Source organism: Cherax quadricarinatus, chromosome 14 (genome assembly GCF_038502225.1).
Source record: "Cherax quadricarinatus isolate ZL_2023a chromosome 14, ASM3850222v1, whole genome shotgun sequence".
Taxonomy (NCBI): Eukaryota; Metazoa; Arthropoda; class Malacostraca; order Decapoda; family Parastacidae; genus Cherax; species Cherax quadricarinatus.
The window spans coordinates 50,142,580-50,161,864 of record NC_091305.1 but is presented as its reverse complement, the minus strand read 5'-3'; the positions used below and the strand labels follow the sequence as shown (position 1 = coordinate 50,161,864).

General features: G+C 39.1%; 1 protein-coding gene across 12 annotated transcripts in view; it reads left to right on the top strand.

Moving 5' to 3' along the window:
* The window catches only part of LOC128698394 (adenylate cyclase type 1), a 1,819,232-nt gene that overhangs the window by 1,174,693 nt on the left and 625,254 nt on the right, over window positions 1-19,285 (top strand). For all 12 annotated transcript variants that reach the window (XM_070085014.1, XM_070085006.1, XM_070085009.1 and 9 more), the window contains one exon: window positions 15,353-15,499. In XM_070085014.1, coding sequence (XP_069941115.1) covers window positions 15,353-15,499 — 147 coding nt within the window. The remainder of the gene's footprint in view (window positions 1-15,352; window positions 15,500-19,285) is intronic.

Here is a 19,285-nt window from a genome sequence, read left to right as displayed (position 1 = left end):
GTTAAAGAGTGTTGCAATGATTGGTGATAGCACTTGTGACACTTTTTTGTATATAAAGGGTGGTAAGGTATTTAAATCTCCTGCCTTGTTTTTTAGTGCGTTGATAATAAGGGAGACTTTGTATGGGTTAGTCGGAGCTAGGAACAGTGTGTTCGGGTAGTTGCCGGTGAGGTAGTCATTTGGTGGGGTATCTGAGCTTGGGATTTTATTGGCAAGGTTTTGTCCTATAGTGGAGAAGAAATCATTGAGTCTGTTTGCTGTTTCTGTTGGTGGGAGTTGGGGTTCATCTGATTTTGCTAATTTTATTTCGCTATTTCGTGATATCTTTTTTGTTCCCAGAATTTCTGATAGGGTTTTCCAGGTCTTTTTTATATCACCTCGTAAGTTGGATAATCTGTTCTCATAATACAATTTTTTTGCCCTTCTTATCAGGCTGGTTAGGACTGACGAGTAACGTTTTGTTTGTTCTCTGGTTATGTGACCCATTCTGTACTGTTTTTCATATTGGTGTTTTGTATTTATGGATTTGAGAATGCTGGGTGTTAGCCAGGGACTGTTCAGTCTCTTAGCTGTCATCTGTTTAGTTTTTTTAGGGCAGTGCTTGTTATAGAGGCATTGGGTCTTTTTTAGAAAATTATTAATACATTCGTCAATATCTGTATAGATTTCTAGCTCAGTGTGCCAGTCAATGTTTGCTACTGCTGTTGTGAAGTTATTAATGGCTGCCTCATTGTGAAGTCTGAAGGTGACTTTAGTAGTGTCTTGGGGTAGTTTACCAAGAGTTGTTATGAGGAAAGTAGGGTAGTGGTCTGTGTTATTATCTGTAATTATGCCTGATTTTAAAGGGGATATGGTGTTGGTCCAGATGTGGTCAAGTAGGGAAACACTAGTCTCTGTAACTCTTGTAGGTTTTGTTACTGTTGGTAGCAACATACAGTTACTCATTGTGTTTGTGAATTCAGTAACGTGTGGGTCCTGGTCTTGCAGGAGATTTATATTGAAGTCACCTGAGAGTAGTAAGTGATCTTTGTTCATGCGTGCATCAGTTATCATGCTTCCTAAGTTTTGACTAAATTGGCTAATGTTTGACTGTGGAACTCTGTAGATGTTTATCAATGTGAGAGGTTTTTGTAGGTATTTGGATTTGAATTTGGCTATTATATATTCCCCATGTTCATCCCTTGTGCAAGTATTAGTGATACATTCTAGTTGGTCTGAGTAGTATATGGCTGTGCCACCCCCTTGTTGGTCTGGCCTACAGTTGTGTATGGCTGTGTAACCAGGAATGGCATAGACATCTGTACTATCAGGCTTTAGCCAGGTTTCAGTTAGTGTAATGATGGACACATTGGCATGTAAGGAATTTAGTAATGCTATGAGGTCATCGTAATGCTTGCTTAAAGATCTGATATTGTAGTTAAAGATAGTTATGTTGTTGTTGGCACTGAGAAGTGCCTTTGATTGTTCTGCAGTGTAGTAATTACAGTAACTGTTTGATTCATTTAAGTCATTAAATAAGAGGTTGGTATCAGGATCAATGCTTGTAATCATAAGATTTGTAGTGAATCTATAGTTAGAATTAAGTATAAAACAAAGTAAATAGTCTTAAGCTAAAAAATAGCACCTGAATTATTTAACAAATGTAAAATAATGAGCTAAGGTAGTTTTTTTTTTTTTTTTTTTTTTTTTTAAGCTAAAATAAAGGAGACAATATAAAAGGGACTAATACAAATAAGGTGATGATCAAATAATGGAGCTTGGGAATATGATAGTAGGTAGTACTATAAAGGTAATTCTTTAAAGTTAGAATTATAGTATAAAATTATAATATAAAAGGGACTAATATAAGTTGTGGTGAACAATAAAGTGGTAATCAAGTAAATGAGCTTTGGAATATAATGGCAAAATTGTGAACTTATTCTACTTTAGCACCTGAGAATAGCACCTTGATTATTTTAACAATTGTGAATATATAAACTAGGGTAGTTATATAAAGTTAAAATAAAGGAGAAAATATATAAGGGACTAAAATTAAGTAATGGTAAACAAAGTTAAATGGACAGATGGTCACTATGAAATAATATTGGTTTAGGAGTAAGATCTGATTTGTAATATTAAATAAATTGAGCAGTGTATTGCACAATAAAAAGTAAAAAAAAAATGAGGTAGTTGGTACTAGCTAGCAAAAGATAGTTTTGGTACTTGCAAAAAAGTAATTGGAATATACACTAATTGCATACACAATGAAAAGTGACTAAAAAACAAGTAGTGATAAACAAAATTAAATGGACAGGTAAGAATAATGAATATTATTAATTTGGAGTAAGATTTGACTTGTAATTTAAAATTATGAGCAATTAATAGCAGTAAGAAAGAAGTATAGAGTATTGGAGGTAGTTGGCATTAGCTAGTGATGAAAAATAATAAAAATAATAATGCACAATATAATAGTAACATACACTATATGCACCACACGTATATATGTATTAAGGGCACTTATCTAATCTGTTACAGAAATGTCAGCTTTTCTAAGGAAGGTAGAGAAATCATGTTCATTTGAGATGGTATATTGTTGTCCTGTTGATGTTTTCCTTACTAGTATTTTCCCATCTCGCGTGAAACACTGATGTATTTTGTTTTCCTGTTTAAGTTTTCTCAGCCTGAACAGAAGGTTTTGACGTTTTTTTGTTAGACACTCATTTATGTACACTCCATTTTTCATTGTAATTGCTGATTTAATTAGGTCCTTTCTTTTATCGTATGAATGAAGTCGGATCATTATACTGTGTTTACTTCCTGGTTTTCCTAGCAAACGTGTTTCTTTGATTTCATTGTTTTGCACTGTGACTTGTACGTGGTTCTGTATTATCCTGACAGCAGTTTCTTTGCACTGTGCTTGGGTTATGTCACTAGGAATGTGTGGACTGTTTATTATTACTGCATCAGACAACTTATCTTGTTCAGTTTTGTCGTCTTGGAAATCAAGGTATTCATTTAGTCGAGTGTGCATGTTCTGATTCCAGTCCTTGATTGCTTTTATTTATTTATTTATTTATTTATTTATTTACAATTTGAGCACACATACAGAGGTACAAAAAAATACAGATAAGAGCAGCATGCCAAAGCCACTTATACTATGCATAGCATTATGGGCTGGCTTAAAATTAACTTAAGATTAACTAAGCAATGATGAAATCAGTGATAAAACATTAATGTAAACAGATTACTATAAAGCACAAGTGAGTATTACAAAGACAGATCATATGGTTGCATGCATTGTTGTACATTCAGTCATATGGAGTATTCTGTTAGGTAGTGTATTTAAAAAATAATAAAGTTAGATTGGGTTTTAGGTTTAACATTTATGTGATATAATTGTGAGAAACATTTAAGATATACAATTTATAAGGTTCAGTTATTCAGTATTTATTTGGTTTTGGGTGAGTAAGTGATCTTTGAGAAGAGACTTGAATTTATAAACAGGTAGTGTTTCTTTTATATTTACAGGTAATGAATTCCAGATTTTAGGGCCTTTTATGTGCATTGAGTTTTTGCATAGTGTGAGATGGACATGAGGAACATTAAAGAGTGATCTGTGCCTTGTGTTATGGTCATGTGTTCTGTTGAGGTTGGCAAGGAGATGTTTGAGGGGAGGGTTAATATCAGAGTTAAGTGTTCTATGTATGTAATAGGTGCAGTAATAAGTATGGATGTTTTGTATGGTGAGTAGGTTTAGTGTATTGAATATTGGTGGAGTGTGCTGCCTGTAGTGAGAATTTGTTATCATTCTAACTGCAGCCTTTTGTTGGGTAATTAGTGGTCTGAGATGGTTAATTGTTGTTGAGCCCCATGCACAAATTCCATAGGTGAGATAGGGGTAAATAAGAGAGTGATATAGGGCCAGGAGGGCTGACTGTGGAGCATAGTACCGTATCTTCGATAGTATGCCTACAGTCTTGGAAATTTTCTTAGAAATTTGTTGTATATGTGTATGAAATTTGAGTCTATTATCTAGGTGGATTCCTAAGAATTTTCCCTCTGTTAGCTTTGTGATAGGTGATCCGTTTATCATTATGTTAAGAGGGACATCTGTAGCTCTGTTACCAAACTGAATGAAGTAGGTTTTGTCAATGTTTAGTGTAAGTTTGTTAGTCCTCATCCAGGTAGATATTTTCTGTAATTTGGTATTTACAGTATTGGCTAGCGTGACTGGGCTCAGGTGAGAGAAGACGTATGTAGTGTCATCTGCAAATAGTGTGGGTTTGAGTAATTGCGAAGCATTTGGTAGGTCATTTATGTATAGGAGAAAGAGAAGAGGGCCAAGGACACTTCCCTGTGGGACACCAACTGTAATTGGTTGTGCAGAAGAGTTTGCCCCATTTGCGTACACATATTGGCTTCTGTTGCTGTAGTTATTTGTTGTAGTTATTTGCTCAGTGTGACTGGCTATAGCTGCTTTCAGAGTATTTTCTGTGTCAACACTTCCCAAGGTAATCTTCTCTTCAAGGTTTTGGATCTTGTTCTCGAGGTTGGTTATCTTGGATTCTCGTCGCTCGAGTGTTGCTTTGATATCTTTGATTTCATTTTCTAGAGCAACGATGTAGTCCTTGATATTGTCAGGAATAATCATACCTGAGTTATCATGGGTGAATCCTTTGAAGGGAGTGGAGTTGGAGGGGGAGTCAGCCATGTTTGTTGTTGTTGTTGTTGTTCCCTGGGTGGCGGCGGTGAGGAGGGTTGATGATACACCGGCGTCCTGCTGGGTAGACAAGTTGAGTTCTAGGGTCCTTGCTGTTATTCTATTATTACTGGTGTTGTTTCTTCTGCGATATCCTTTCATAGTATCACTGAAGTAGATACTGTGTAGCAATGGAGGAGAAGGCTTGTTTTCTCGGAGCTTGGGTTAAGTGGTTGTCTGGCAGCAGAGGCAGTGTTTGGGTTAGCAGGGCTGTCTTCCTTAGATCTTCTAATTTTGTCAAGATTTGGCTTACATTCTTAGTATTCTTGGGTCATGTTGTGGTCTACGTGGGTTCATGTAGTTGAACTTTCACTTAGGCCATCAGAAGTTTTGATGAGCGATGTTTTTTTGAGAAAGAAGAGCTGGTAGGATACCGTTGCTGCCGCTGCTGCTGCCGCCCGCCGACTATAAGGAATAATGTAAATTAGATTAGTCCATTTCAGACCCCCAAAAATATACTTACAAAAGCACTTACAAAAATACACTTACATAATTGTTTGAGTTGGGAGCTGTTCGAAATTTGAGGTACCACTGTATAATTATTTGGCCATATCTTTGCTTCTAATGTGAATTTTTTGGATGGTTCAAATGTCTAAACCTGTCTTTTTTCATCCACAGAATTCATTTTTGGCCATTGCAAATGTGTCAGGATAGTAACACACTTGTGTTTGTGGTGTGCATATATTCACAGGGATTACAGACACATGGCTGTGGAACACTGAACTGGGTCCACACATACCAGGGCAGCATGCAACATTACAAAGATTGCTTCTCCTGTATCAAATGATACAGGAGAAGCTTTAGGTATTAAAGTGGAAAATAGGAATCTAATAATTATCCTTGTATACAGCCATCATCAGCAACAGAGGAGGAATTCATGAGTCATAAAATAATAATAATAATAATAATAATGAGGCGACTAAAATGCCGGGAGCAAGGGGCTAGAAACCCCTTCTGTATATATTACTAAATGTAAAAGGAGAAACTTTTGTTTTTCCTTTTGGGCCACCCCGCCTCGGTGGGATACGGCTGGTGTATTGAAAGAAAGAATAATAATAATAATAATAGTGAGGCTCAGGTTAAAGTATGTAGGAGAGAGGGAGATTATTTCCCAGTAAAAGTAGGCCTTAGACAAGGATGTGTGATGGCACCGTAGTTGTTCAATATATTTATAGATGTGGTTGTAAGAGAAGTAAATGCGAGGGTCTTGGCAAGAGGTGTGGAGCTAAAAGATAAAGAATCAAACACAAAGTGGGAGTTGTCACAGTTGCTGTTTGCTGATGACACGGTGCTCTTGGGAGATTCTGAAGAGAAGTTGCAGAGGTTGGTGGATGAATTTGGTAGGGTATGTAAAAGAAGAAAATTAAAAGTGAATATAGGAAAGAGTAAGGTTATGAGGATAAAAAGATTAGGTGATGAAAGACTGGATATCAGATTGGAGGGAGAGAGTATGGAGGAGGTGAATGTATTCAGATATTTAGGAGTGGACGTGTCAGCAGATGAGTCTATGAAGGATGAGGTGAATCACAGAATTGATGAGGGGAAAAGGGTGAGTGGTGCACTTAGGAATCTGTGGAGACAAAGAACTTTGTCCGTGGAAGCAAAAAGGGGAATGTATGAGAGTATAGTTGTACCAACACTCTTGTATGGGTGTGAAGCATGGGTAATGAATGTTGCAATGAGGAGAAGGCTGGAGGCAGTGGAGATGTCATGTCTGAGGGCAATGTGTGGTGTGAATATAATGCAGAGAATTTGTAGTTCGGAAATTAGGAGAAGGTGCGGGATTACGAAAACTATTATCCAGAGGGCTGAGGAGGGGTTGTTGAGGTGGTTCAGACATGTAGAGAGAATGGAAGAAAACAGAATGACTTGGAGAGTGTATAAATCTGTAGTGGAGGGAAGGCGGGGTAGGGGTCGGCCTAGCAAGGGTTGGAGGGAGGGGGTAAAGGAGGTTTTGTGTGCGAGGGGCTTGGACTTCCAGCAAGCGTGCATGAGCATATTTAATAGGAGTGAATGGAGACGAATGGCTTTTAATACTTGACGTGCTGTTGGAGTGTGAACAAAGTAACATTTATGAAGGGATTCAGGGAAATCGGCAGGTCGGACTTGAGTCCTGGAGATGGGAAGTACAGTGTCTACACTCTGAAGGAGGGGTGTTAATGTTGCAGTTTTGTAACTGTAGTGTAAAACAACCCTCTGGCAAGACAGTGATGGAGTGAATGATGATGAAAGTTTTTCTTTTTCGGGCCACCCTGCCTTGGTGGGAATCGGCCGATGTGTTAATAATAAAAAAAATAATAATAATAGTAATAATGATAATAGCAATAATAATAATAATAATGGGAAATACAATGCCTGCCCTTTAAAAGAGGGGTTTGGGATATTTGCTGTTTGGAGTGACATTTGAACTGTTATATCTGTGTGCCTCTGAAAAGACAGTGATTATGTGTGAATGATGGTGAAAGTGTTTCTTTTTTGAGCCACCCTGCCTCAGTGAGAGATGGCCACATTGTTTAAAAATAATAATAATTTATTTCCACATGGTAAATAAGTAAAAAAAAAAGTTGATTGACATTTAATATTGTACATGACAAGCCTCTGGCTATGCAGAACATTATACCCTTCGAAGATTTCTACCTCCTGGATATGAAATGGAAGATGGTAAATCAGTGTTGTGCCAAAAATAGTTACTGGAAGAACACTACCTTAATAGGTACTTATGTGAGAGTCTACGGAGAAAACAAATTCATATGCTTTTGCAGGGAGTAGTCCGTGTGCGGTTAATTGAGTTTGCAGTCATCTCTAGCTCTTGGTCTTGCGTCATTAACTTTCAAATGACTGACATAATTAATCCCAATCATATCTATTTTTGAACCTCTGTATCAAGTCTGCTTCCAGTGTGTATGCATTTGTATTTACTTATATGTTTGAGGATTGAGCTCTAACTCATGAGAGCTTGTTGTAAGACCTTTCAAAATAACCATTAGCTGACTTGTATGATGGATCCCTAACCCTGTGGGTTTTCTTGTACATGTATTTATATTTGTATATCTGTTTAATTATCAATGTATTACATAGATTTTGGTGATGCTCTTTTGTCGGATATCAGCTTGGAAAAAATATTCTTAATTTTGACACAGTTTGAGCTAGAGAAGACTCACTAAATAGTTGCAATGTTAAGCACAACCCTAGTTTGTGCATTACAATTGCACCAGCAATATAAGTAGTATAGTCTTCCCTCAAGGAAGGTTCCTTGATGGTGGTGAGGTGCTCTTGATCTTAGGAACTGGACCTGTGGTTTTCCTTTGATCAAACCTGAGTGCCTTCCATTTTCCCAGGTGCTTCCCCATAATTTTTTTTTTATTAACACACTGGCCGATTCCCACCAAGACAGGGTGGCCCGAAAAAGGAAAACTTTCACCATCATTCACTCCATCACTATCTTGCCAGAAGGGTGCTTTACACTACAGTTTTTAAACTGCAACATTAACACCCCTCCTTCAGAGTGCAGGCACTGTACTTCCCATCTCCAGGACTCAAGTCCGGCCTGCCGGTTTCCCTGAATCCCTTCATAAATGTTACTTTGCTCACACTCCAACAGCACGTCAAGTATTAAAAACCACTTGTCTCCATTCACTCCTATCAAACACGCTCATGCATGCCTGCTGGAAGTCCAAGCCCCTCGCACACAAAACCTCCTTTACCCCCTCCCTCCAACCTTTCCTAGGCTGACCCCTACCCCGCCTTCCTTCCACCACAGACTGATACACTCTTGAAGTCATTCTCTTTCGCTCCATTCTCTCTACATGTCCGAACCAACTCAACAACCCTTCCTCAACCCTCTGGACAACAGTTTGGTAATCCCGCTCCTCCTCCTAACTTCCAAACTACGAATTCTCTGCATTATATTCACACCACACATTGCCCTCAGACATGACATCTCCACTGCCTCCAGCTTTCTCCTCGCTGCAACATTCATCACCCATGCTTCACACCCATATAAGAGCGTTGGTAAAACAATACTCTCATACATTCCCCTCTTTGCCTCCAAGGACAAAGTTCTTTGTCTCCACAGACTCCTAAGTGCACCGCTCACCCTTTTCCCCTCATCAATTCTATGATTCACCTCATCTTTCATAGACCCATCCGCTGACACGTCCACTCCCAAATATCTGAATACATTCACCTCCTCCATACTCTCTCCCTCCAATCTGATATCCAATCTTTCATCACCTAATCTTTTTGTTATCCTCATAACCTTGCTCTTTCCTGTATTCACTTTTAATTTTCTTCTTTTGCATACCCTACCAAATTCATCCACCAACCTCTGCAACTTCTCTTCAGAATCTCCCAAGAGCACAGTGTCATCAGCAAAGAGCAACTGTGACAACTCCCACTTTATGTGTGATTATCTTTTAACTCCACACCTCTTGCCAAGACCCTTGCATTTACTTCTCTTACAACCCCATTTTTAAATATATTAAACAACCATGGTGACATCACACATCCTTGTCTAAGGCCTACTTTTACTGGGAAATAATCTCCCTCTTTCCTACATACTCTAACTTGAGCCTCACTATCCTCGTAAAAACTCTTCACTGCTTTCAGTAACTTACCTCCTACACCATACACCTGCAACATCTGCCACATTGCCCCCCTATCCACCCTGTCATACGCCTTTTCCAAATCCATAAATGCCACAAAAACCTCTTTAGCCTTATCTAAATACTATTCACTTATATGTTTCACTGTAAACACCTGGTCCACACACCTCCTACCTTTCCTAAAGCCTCCTTGTTCATCTGCTATCCTATTCTCTGTCTTACTCTTAATTCTTTCAATAATAACTGTACCATACACTTCACCAGGTATACTCAACAGACTTATCCCCCTATAATTTTTGCACTCTCTTTTGTCCCCTTTGCCTTTATACAAAGGAACTATGCATGCTCTCTGCCAATCCCTAGGTACCTTACCCTCTTCCATACATTTATTAAATAATTGCACCAACCACTCCAAAACTACATCCCATCTGCTTTTAACATTTCTATCTTTATCCCGTCAATCCCGGCTGCCTTACCCTCTTTCATTTTACCTACTGCTTCACGAACTTCCCCCACACTCACAACTGGCTCTTCCTCACTCCTACAAGATGTAATTCCTCCTTTCCCTATACACGAAATCACAGCTTCCCTATCTTCATCAACATTTAACAATTCCTCAAAATATTCCCTCCATCTTCCCAGTACCTCTAACTCTGTGCAAGAAAGGTATAAAATACCGACACTATGAAAGTAAAGACACATGTGCAACATCTGGAAGTCTTTAATGTAGACGTTCGCCATCCAGTGGCTTTATCAATACAAATTCTAGGACATAATTGGAAGACTGTAGAAATATATACAAAAGATGAGGTAATCAGTCCCTCAGCCTTGGAGTTAGTGTTCACAGCATCGTGGTGGAGGAGAATCAGATTCTCCTCCACCATGATGCTGTGAACACTAACTCCAAGGCTGAGGGACTGATTACCTCATCTTTTGTATATATTTCTACAGTCTTCCAATTATGTCCTAGAATTTGTATTGATAAAGCCACTGGATGGCGAAACGTCTACATTAAAGACTTCCAGATGTTGCACATGTGTCTTTACTTTCACCTCTAACTCTCCATTTAATTACTCTCCTCTCCTATTTTTAACTGACAAATCCATTTGTTCTATAGGCTTCCTTAACTTGTTAATCTCACTCCAAAACTTTTTCTTATTTTCAGCAAAATTTGTTGATAACATCTCACCCACTCTCTCATTTGCTCTCTTTTTACATTGCTTCACCACTCTCTTAACCTCTCTCTTTTTCTCCATATACTCTTCCCTCCTTGCATCACTTCTACTTTGTAAAAACTTCTCATTTGCTAACTTTTTCTCCCTTACTACTCTCTTTACATCATCATTCCACCAATCGCTCCTCTTCCCTCCCTGCACCCACTTTCCTGTAACCACAAACTTCTGCTGAACACTCTAACACTACATTTTTAAACCTACCCCATACCTCTTCGACCCCATTGCCTATGCTCTCATTAGCCCATCTATCCTCCAATAGCTGTTTATATCTTACCCTAACTGCCTCCTCTTTTAGTTTATAAACCTTCACCTCTCTCTTCCCTGATGCTTCTATTCTCCTTGTATCCCATCTATCTTTTACTCTGTGTAGCTACAACTAAAAAGTGATCTGATGTATCTGTGGCCCCTCTATAAACATGTACATCCTGAAGTCTACTGAACAGTCTTTTATCTACCAATACATAATCCAACAAACTACTGTCATTTTGCCCTACATCATATCTTGTATACTTATTTATCCTCTTTTTCTTAAAATATGTATTACTTATAACTAAACCCCTTTCTATACAAAGTTCACTCAAAGGGCTCCCATTATCATTTACACCTGGCACCCTAAACTTACCTACCACACCCTCTCTAAAAGTTTCTCCTACTTTAGCATTCAGGGCCCCTACCACAATTACTCTCTCACTTGGTTCAAAGGTTCCTATACATTCACTTAACATCTCCCAAAATCTCTCTCTCTCTCCTCTACATTCCTCTCTTCTCCAGGTGCATACATGCTTATTATGACCCACTTTTCGCATCCAACCTTTACTTTAATCCACATAATCCTTGAACTGACACATTCATATTCTCTTTTCTCGTTCCATAACTGATCCTTCAACATTACTGCTACCCCTTCCTTAGCTCTAACTCTCTCAGATACTCCAGATTTCATCCCATTTATTTCCCCCCACCGAAACTCCCCTACCCCCTTCAGCTTTGTTTCGCTTAGGGCCAGGACATCCAACTTCTTTTCATTCATAACATCAGCAATCATCTGTTTCTTGTCATCTGCACTACATCCATGCACATTCAAGCATCCTAGTTTTATAAAGTTTTTCTTCTTCTCTTTTTTAGTAAATGTCTACAGGAGAAGGGGTTACTAGCCCATCGCTCCCGGCATTTTAGTCGCCTCATATGATATGCATGGCTTAAGGAGGAAAGATTCTTTTCCACTTCCCCTTGGACAGTAGAAGAAATAATGAAGAACAAGAGCTATTTAGAAAATAGAGAAAACCTAGATGTATGTATATATATATGCATGTGCGTGTCTGTGAAGTGTGACCACAGTGTAAGTAGGAGTAGCAAGAAATCCCTGTTATCTAGTGTGTTTATGAGACAGAAAAAGAAACCAGCAATCCTACCATCATGCAAAACAGTTACAGGTTTCTGTTTCTCAGTCATCTGGCAGGACGGTAGTACTTCCCTGGGTGGTTGCTGTCTACCAACCTACTACCTATAAATGTAATAATAATAATAGTACAGTTGACTCTCTGCCAACGATATTAATCCGTTCCAGAGAGCTTGTCATTAGTCGAATTCATCGTTAGTCGAATTAATTTTCCCCATAAGAAATAATGGAAATTCAATTAATCGGTTCCAGACACCCAAAAATATGAAAAAAAAAAAATATTTTGCACATGAAATATACATTTTCCTACACAGAAAAAGAAGGATACATGCACAATAAATAATGTACTGTACTAAATGAAGAATAAATGACACTTACCTTTATTGAAGATGTAGTGATGAGTGATGAGATGGGAGGAGGGGAGATGGACGTGTATTAATTTTTGGAAGGGGAATCCTCTTCTATAAGGACTTTAGGTAGCAAGTTTTTTTCCGGGGTTACTTCCCTTCTTTATTTTTTAATGCCACTGGGAACAACTTGAGAGTCACTGGACCTCTGTTGCACCAAAAATCTGTCCATAGAGCTCTGTACCTCGTATTCCTTTAAGATTTTCCTCAAGTGGGTCACAACACTGTCATTGTAAAAGTCACCAGCACGGCTTGCAATAGCTGTGTCAGGGTGATTTTCCTCCATAAAGGTTTGCACATTTGTCCACATTGTACAAATTTCCTTAATTGTTGAAGAAGGCAACTTCATCAATTTCTCTCTCCCCTCCTCTGAAGCAGTTTTCTCAGTTGTGGCCTCTTGCTGTTGCAGATGCTCTTGCAACTCATCAGTGGTTAGTTCATCATTGTCGTCCTACACCAACTCTTCCACATCCTCCACACTAACCTCCAACCCCAAGGACTTCCCCAATGCCACAGTAGATTCCACAACTGACATAGACTTCTCAGGGTTAGCCCCAAACCCTTCAAAATCTCTAGTACACATTTTGGCCACAATTTACTCCAAGCAGAGTTCAAGGTCCTAGTAATCACTCCCTCCCAAGCCTTACCTATAAGGTTTATGCATTTGAGGATACTAAAGTGATCTTTCCAAAAGTCTCTTAGGGTCAGTCGAGTGTCTGAGGTCACTTCACTTTTGAAACACTGCTTTGGTATACAGCTTTTTTGAAATTTGAAATGACCTGCTGGTCCATGGGCTGGAGGAGAGGAGTGGTATTAGGAGGCAAAAACTTCACTTTTATGAAACTCAACTCACCCAAAATTTGCTCTGGCAAGTCTGAAGAATGACCAGGAGCATTGTCTAATACCAAGAGGCACTTAAGGTCCAATTTATTTTCCAGGAGGTAATTTTTCACAGTAGTGCCAAACACATGATAAAAACAGTCATAGAAAATGTCCTTAGTGACCCATACCTTACTGTTTGCCCTCCACATCACACACAAATTAGCCTTGATGACATTGCTTTTCCTGAGCACTCTGGGAGTTTCAGAGTGATACAGAAGTAGAGGCTTCACTTTGCAATCCCCACTATCATTACTACACAACATTGAAGTTAGCCTGTCCTTCATAGGCTTGTGTCCTGGCAGTGCTTTTTCCTCCTTCATAATGTAGGTCATGTTTGGCATTTTCTTCCAAAACAGACCTGCTTCATCACAATTAAACACTTGTTGGGGTTTGAATCCTTCAGCCTCTATGTACCCCTGGAATTCCTGCACATATTTTTCAGCTTCCTGTAATTGTTTTACATGATGATTGGATTGCTGGGTCTTTTTTCTGTCTTATAAACATGCAAGATTTCAGGTACATCTTGCTACTTCTTCTTACACTTAGGTCACACTACACATACATGTATACAAGCATATATGTATATATACACACCCCTCTGGGTGTTCTATTTTCTTTCTAGTGCTTGTTCTTGTTTATTTCCTCTTATTTCCATGGGGAAGTGGAACAGAATTCTTCCTCCGTAAGCCATGCATGTTGTAAGAGGCGTCTAAAATGCTGGGGGCAAGGGGCTAGTAACCCCTTCTCCTGTACAAATTACTAAATTTAAAAAGAAAAACTTTTGTTTTTCTTTTTGGACCACCCTGCCTTGGTGGGATATGGCCGGTTGTTAAAAAAAAAAAAAAATTCAACTGCTTTTTGGTCAGAACTGGCAGCCTCACCATGCCTTATCACATTGTGTATGCCTCTTAAATCTCTCAAACCAACCTTTGCTGGCCTTAAATTCACTCACATCACCACTAGTTGCAGGCATTTTTTTAATATATCATGCAACTGCCTTGCCTTTTCACACATGATGGATTGAGAGATACTATCTCCTGATATCAGTTTTTCGTTTATCCACAACAACAACAGTCTCTCAACATCTTCGAGTACTTGCGATCTGTGTTTTGAAAACATACTTGCACCTTTCACAATACCAGCTTCCTTGATTGCCTTTCTGATGGTTGATTTGGTTTTGTTATACAATCTGGCCAGCTTGGAGACACGCACTCCACTTTCATACTTATTAATTTTCTCCTTCTTCATTTCAATTGTAATTCTCACCCTTTTTGCCACAGGGTTGGCACTAGAAGCTTTCTTTGGCCCCATGGTGGCTTATTTAGCAGTTACAAGCACTAAAAACACTGGAATAATACAAAATATACTGAATGTATGTGTGGAAGTGACTGCACTGGCATGTAAACACTGGCACACTAACTGAAGGCAGGGCAGCTAAGGTGCCCTTGAGCCAGATGGGACACGTGGACACATTTGGGACGAATGATGTTGGCAGAGTTTTTCATCATTGGTCGGGCCAAAATTTTTATGCTCAAACACTTTGTTAGTCAAATTTTTCGTTAGACAATGCCTTTGTTGGGCGGGGGTCCACTGTATAATGTTTCCATTTTTTAACCATATTGACCACTTCCCACCAAGGTTGGGTGATCTATTACTCGTAAAATAGCTGTCTTGCCAGAATGCATGAACATTCTTATGTTACAGGTTTATTCTTATGGTCTTATAGGTTAGACAGATAGGTGGGTGGGAGCAGTTGGTTTTGAGAAAGACTTGCCTAGTTTGGGTCAGTAGGTCTGCTGCAATGCTCTTCCATTCTTAGGCTCTTACGTTTTTTGATAATTCAGTAATTCGAATGGCACTCCAGATTACAGTATCTCCTCCCATCTTACAGAATGTCAGCACTCTACTTTCCACTCTCACAATTGAAATTTGGCTAATCAGTTTCCCTGAATTCTGTCATAAATGTCACCTTACTCATATGGTCCATTTTTATTATTGGGATGTAAATGATAGCACACCTTATAAATGTAACTATTATTGTATTTAGTTTTGTTATTGGCATGTTTATTAACAATTGTTTCCTTGTGCAGGATTTATATCATCAAAGTTATAGTCGTGTAGGTGTGGTGTTCGCCTCCATACCAAACTTTCATGAATTTTACATGGAGTTAGCTGTAAATAACCAAGGCACTGAGTGCCTTAGACTCCTCAATGAAATTATTGCTGACTTTGATGAGGTAAGTACTGAGGTTTGCTGTGTTTGTTACTGGATTTGCAATTAGTGATTTTATCAGAAGAAATTATGCTTACATTATGAATATAAGCTTTAATATATGAAGTTAATTTTTATTTTAGGGGAGTTGTGGTGTAAGTCAATCAATACCTGGCACCCTACTATCTTCAAATCTCACAAAATTTGGGTGTTCAAATTTACCCTTAATTTGAATTCATGTCTTCATATCTTAGCTTAGTCTGACCCAGTGGTGGCTTGTGTATAGGCACTGCAGAACTGCAGCACCCCCTGTTTTCACGCAGTATTATCGATATCATTCAATATAATGAGTCTCTTTTTTTCTTTAATTCTTTCTTTATATTTGTACATTATTTTTTTTTTATTAACACAGCCATTTCCCACCAAGGCAGGGTGGCCTGAAAAAGAAAAACTTGTGTTATATATTCCTTAAACTTAATGTCAGTACCCATCCCCTAGTACATGAAAAAATTACAAAAATCCTTGTTTGGAACTGTGCGCTTCACAGTTCCAGCAACTTGGTGTTTGATTGTTGCGCATGTGCACATGTCCGAGATAAGACGCTGTACGCTAGGTAGAGAGAGCACTGTCGCTGATGCAGTACCGACCCTGTTGTGCAAGTGCAGGTGCGGGGTCTTTTTGACTCAGCGACGTGTGTTGTGCATAACTCTTAAACTGTCCAAACGTAGATCTACGTTCACTTGCGCAGCGCTCCGATTATTTTGAAAAATAAAAAAAAATTTTTTTTTGTTTTTAAATGAAGAGCACATTTTTTAGAAATGTTGTAGGACAAACAAAAAATTTAGGGCCAAGTACTTACTGAGATAAGAGCCCCCAAAGTTCTTGCTAAATGATGAGGTGTTGGTAACATGGAGCACTGCTGCTAGCAGAAACAGTAAACATTTATCATTCTTTCCCAATTCTTTTCTATTTTTTGTTGTTTTCATGTCATGATAATAATGTTTTGTTGCAGATCTTTTGATTTCATAGCCAATTCTTGTTGAGACACAAATATTTGGTACTGAATTAGCAATCACACTCACAAACACACATATTCACACTGATAGATGAATTTGTACACCTGGTTCAATCACATACTATTGTTTACATATATATACAATGTATTTATAGGTCCTATTTATGTTTCTAAAAGTCCACCACTGTATGATACTCCAAGAAGCATGGATTTATACAGAGTGTCACCCCACATTGCTGACACATGTATTGTGTGTCTTTTTGCATTTGGGGTCGCTGTGTAGTGTAAGCACACACAACACGCTTTTTCTGAGAGTACTTCTTCTTTGGAGTAGATGGTAATGGTATCAGGCAGTGACAGTTAGGGATTATTCAGTTGGGCACTTCCCCCTCTTCTTGTGGAGTGACAGGTCACTGTTGTGGGGTGACAGGTCGCTGTGGAGTGACAGGTACAGGTGTGGTACCATACTTTTTCACTATCTGCTTAATAGCATTGAGGGTGAATTCCACATATCGTTGTCGCTTCCCTGTCTTTATTTCATACATGTTGAAGGCATTGAGCATTGCAATGTCTACAAGATGGAAAAGTACTTTTATATACCACTTGCAACTCCTACGCACACAGTCAACAAACCCTATCATCATGTCACACTTGTCGACTAGTCGCATATTGTTCGTATAGTCGATGACAGCAGTTGGCTTTACAACAGGTTCATTGTTGTACTTGCTCAGTCTGTCTGTTTGTCATGCCACATCAGTGGCATGACGAACGGGACATGACATGTGTTTTCTACTTTTTCTCACTGTTCCACATATATCACTATTGTTCACATGTAGGAAATCAGCAAGCGTAGGGCTTGTATACCAGTTGCCTGTGAACAATGTATGGCCCTTGCCAAGGTATGGCTGCATCATCTTGCGAACATCACCAGAAATGCCCAAAATGCACCTGGTATTGTCGAGTGTGTTTTTCCCTGTGTAGATAATGACATCCAACACAAGACCAGTCTCACAGTCACACATTACAAAGTGCTTTATGCCAAAGCGATTATGTTTGCTTGGTATATATTGTTTGAATGACAATTGTCTCTTGAAAAGAATCAAGGACTCGTCAACAACAATATTCTTGAATGGGTAAAAGTAGGCACTGAATTTTTGCTTAAGATACATAAACAATTCCCTGATTTTGTATAGGGGGTCATTTTGGTTTGGAGTATTCCTGTCTGAGAAGTGCAACATTTGTAGCAACAGAGAGAATCTGTTGCAGGGGAGGAGTACTGATGAAGTGGTCTGTGGACCAGTAGTGTGCTATATTGTTCTTATAGGTGTGTGGCATAAGCATGATTGTGCCAAGGAATAAATACATTTCAGCCACAGTTGTATCTTTCCACCTGCACAGCCATGACAATTCTGAAACATTTGTGTAGTCCATTGTGTACTGGTAGTACATGTTGTTCTGGGTAACAATCAGGTTCATTATTGGTTCATGAAAGTATAGTTGAAAATAGTCTTAATTCTGTAGACTCATTTGTGATGGGACAGTGTGGCATGATACCACTTCCACTGATATCAAAATTGAAAGGATGTGGCGTGAATGGTGCACTTTCTGTCCATTTCCATTCGCGATCAGAAAGGTGCAGGGTGGACCTGTTGCATGGGGCATGGGGGAGCAGGAGGGGGGACGGGAGTGGAGGCAGCACATGGTTGAGAGGGTGCTGGGTGGTCCTTTGTCTGCCCACCCACTGTGCCACAAGGTCCAGGCACCATACCACCAACTTCCTCTTCCTCCATCCCAGCATACTCACCTTCATGATCACTATCACTCTCACTAGCTGGGGTTTTGTATCATGACCTGCCATAACCCTTGCCACCGACTACATATGGCACACTGCCTGAACATAGGTTATGACGCCTAAAAGTACATTTCACTGGGGAATAATGATAATCACTGTCACTTGATGAATCCTCTATGGGCATAAAATCGATTTCATCATTGTCACTTATATCACTTTCACTATCGTCATCACCATAACGCTTGGAAAATGATAATTTCCTCTTGCGGAGTTGCCTTTGGGTAGTAACACTAGCAACCCAAGAAGTACTGGGCTAAGGGTCTGGTATGGCCACACTGGCCACCCCAGAGGTGATGGGCTGAGGGTCATCTGAGGTATCATCAACAGTTTCACTAATTCCTTGAACATTAGTGGCTATATCGGTGTCAAATTCACTAACCTCGCATTCTGTTACACTTTCCGAGAATAGCAGAGTGTTAATACGCTGAGGCGTGAGTGATTCACGGGGATTTGCTATGATGTTAACCCAAGATGGAGCTGAAACTAACTGGTGCTACCATGCGATACCCCAGCATCAGTGAATTTTTTCACTCTGCGCACACTTAGGGCGCAGACTCATTCTCTCATGTCTAGGAGACTCAGGCCTATCGTGCCAAATTTGAAGGAATCAAATCAAATCAAAGTTTATTCTCTATAAGGATTACGATGCGGGGTTTACAGATTTTGGTTATTGTGTGGTTTTCATGTAATAAAATACTAATTACAGAGGGGGGCCACTAGAACACCTAGAAAGGCTAGGCATTTCGGGCAAACTTTGATTAATTCTTGACCCTAAATTATTACAAATTGTGGAGTAAGTTGACTAAATACTAAGTGACTAAATACTAGTTTGTGAGTTTAACAATGTTCAGAGTGCTACGCGTGCAAACATAGATCTATGTTTGGATAGTTTAACCCTTAACCCTTTCAGGGTCCGTCCTGTAGATCTACGGCTTTACGTTCAG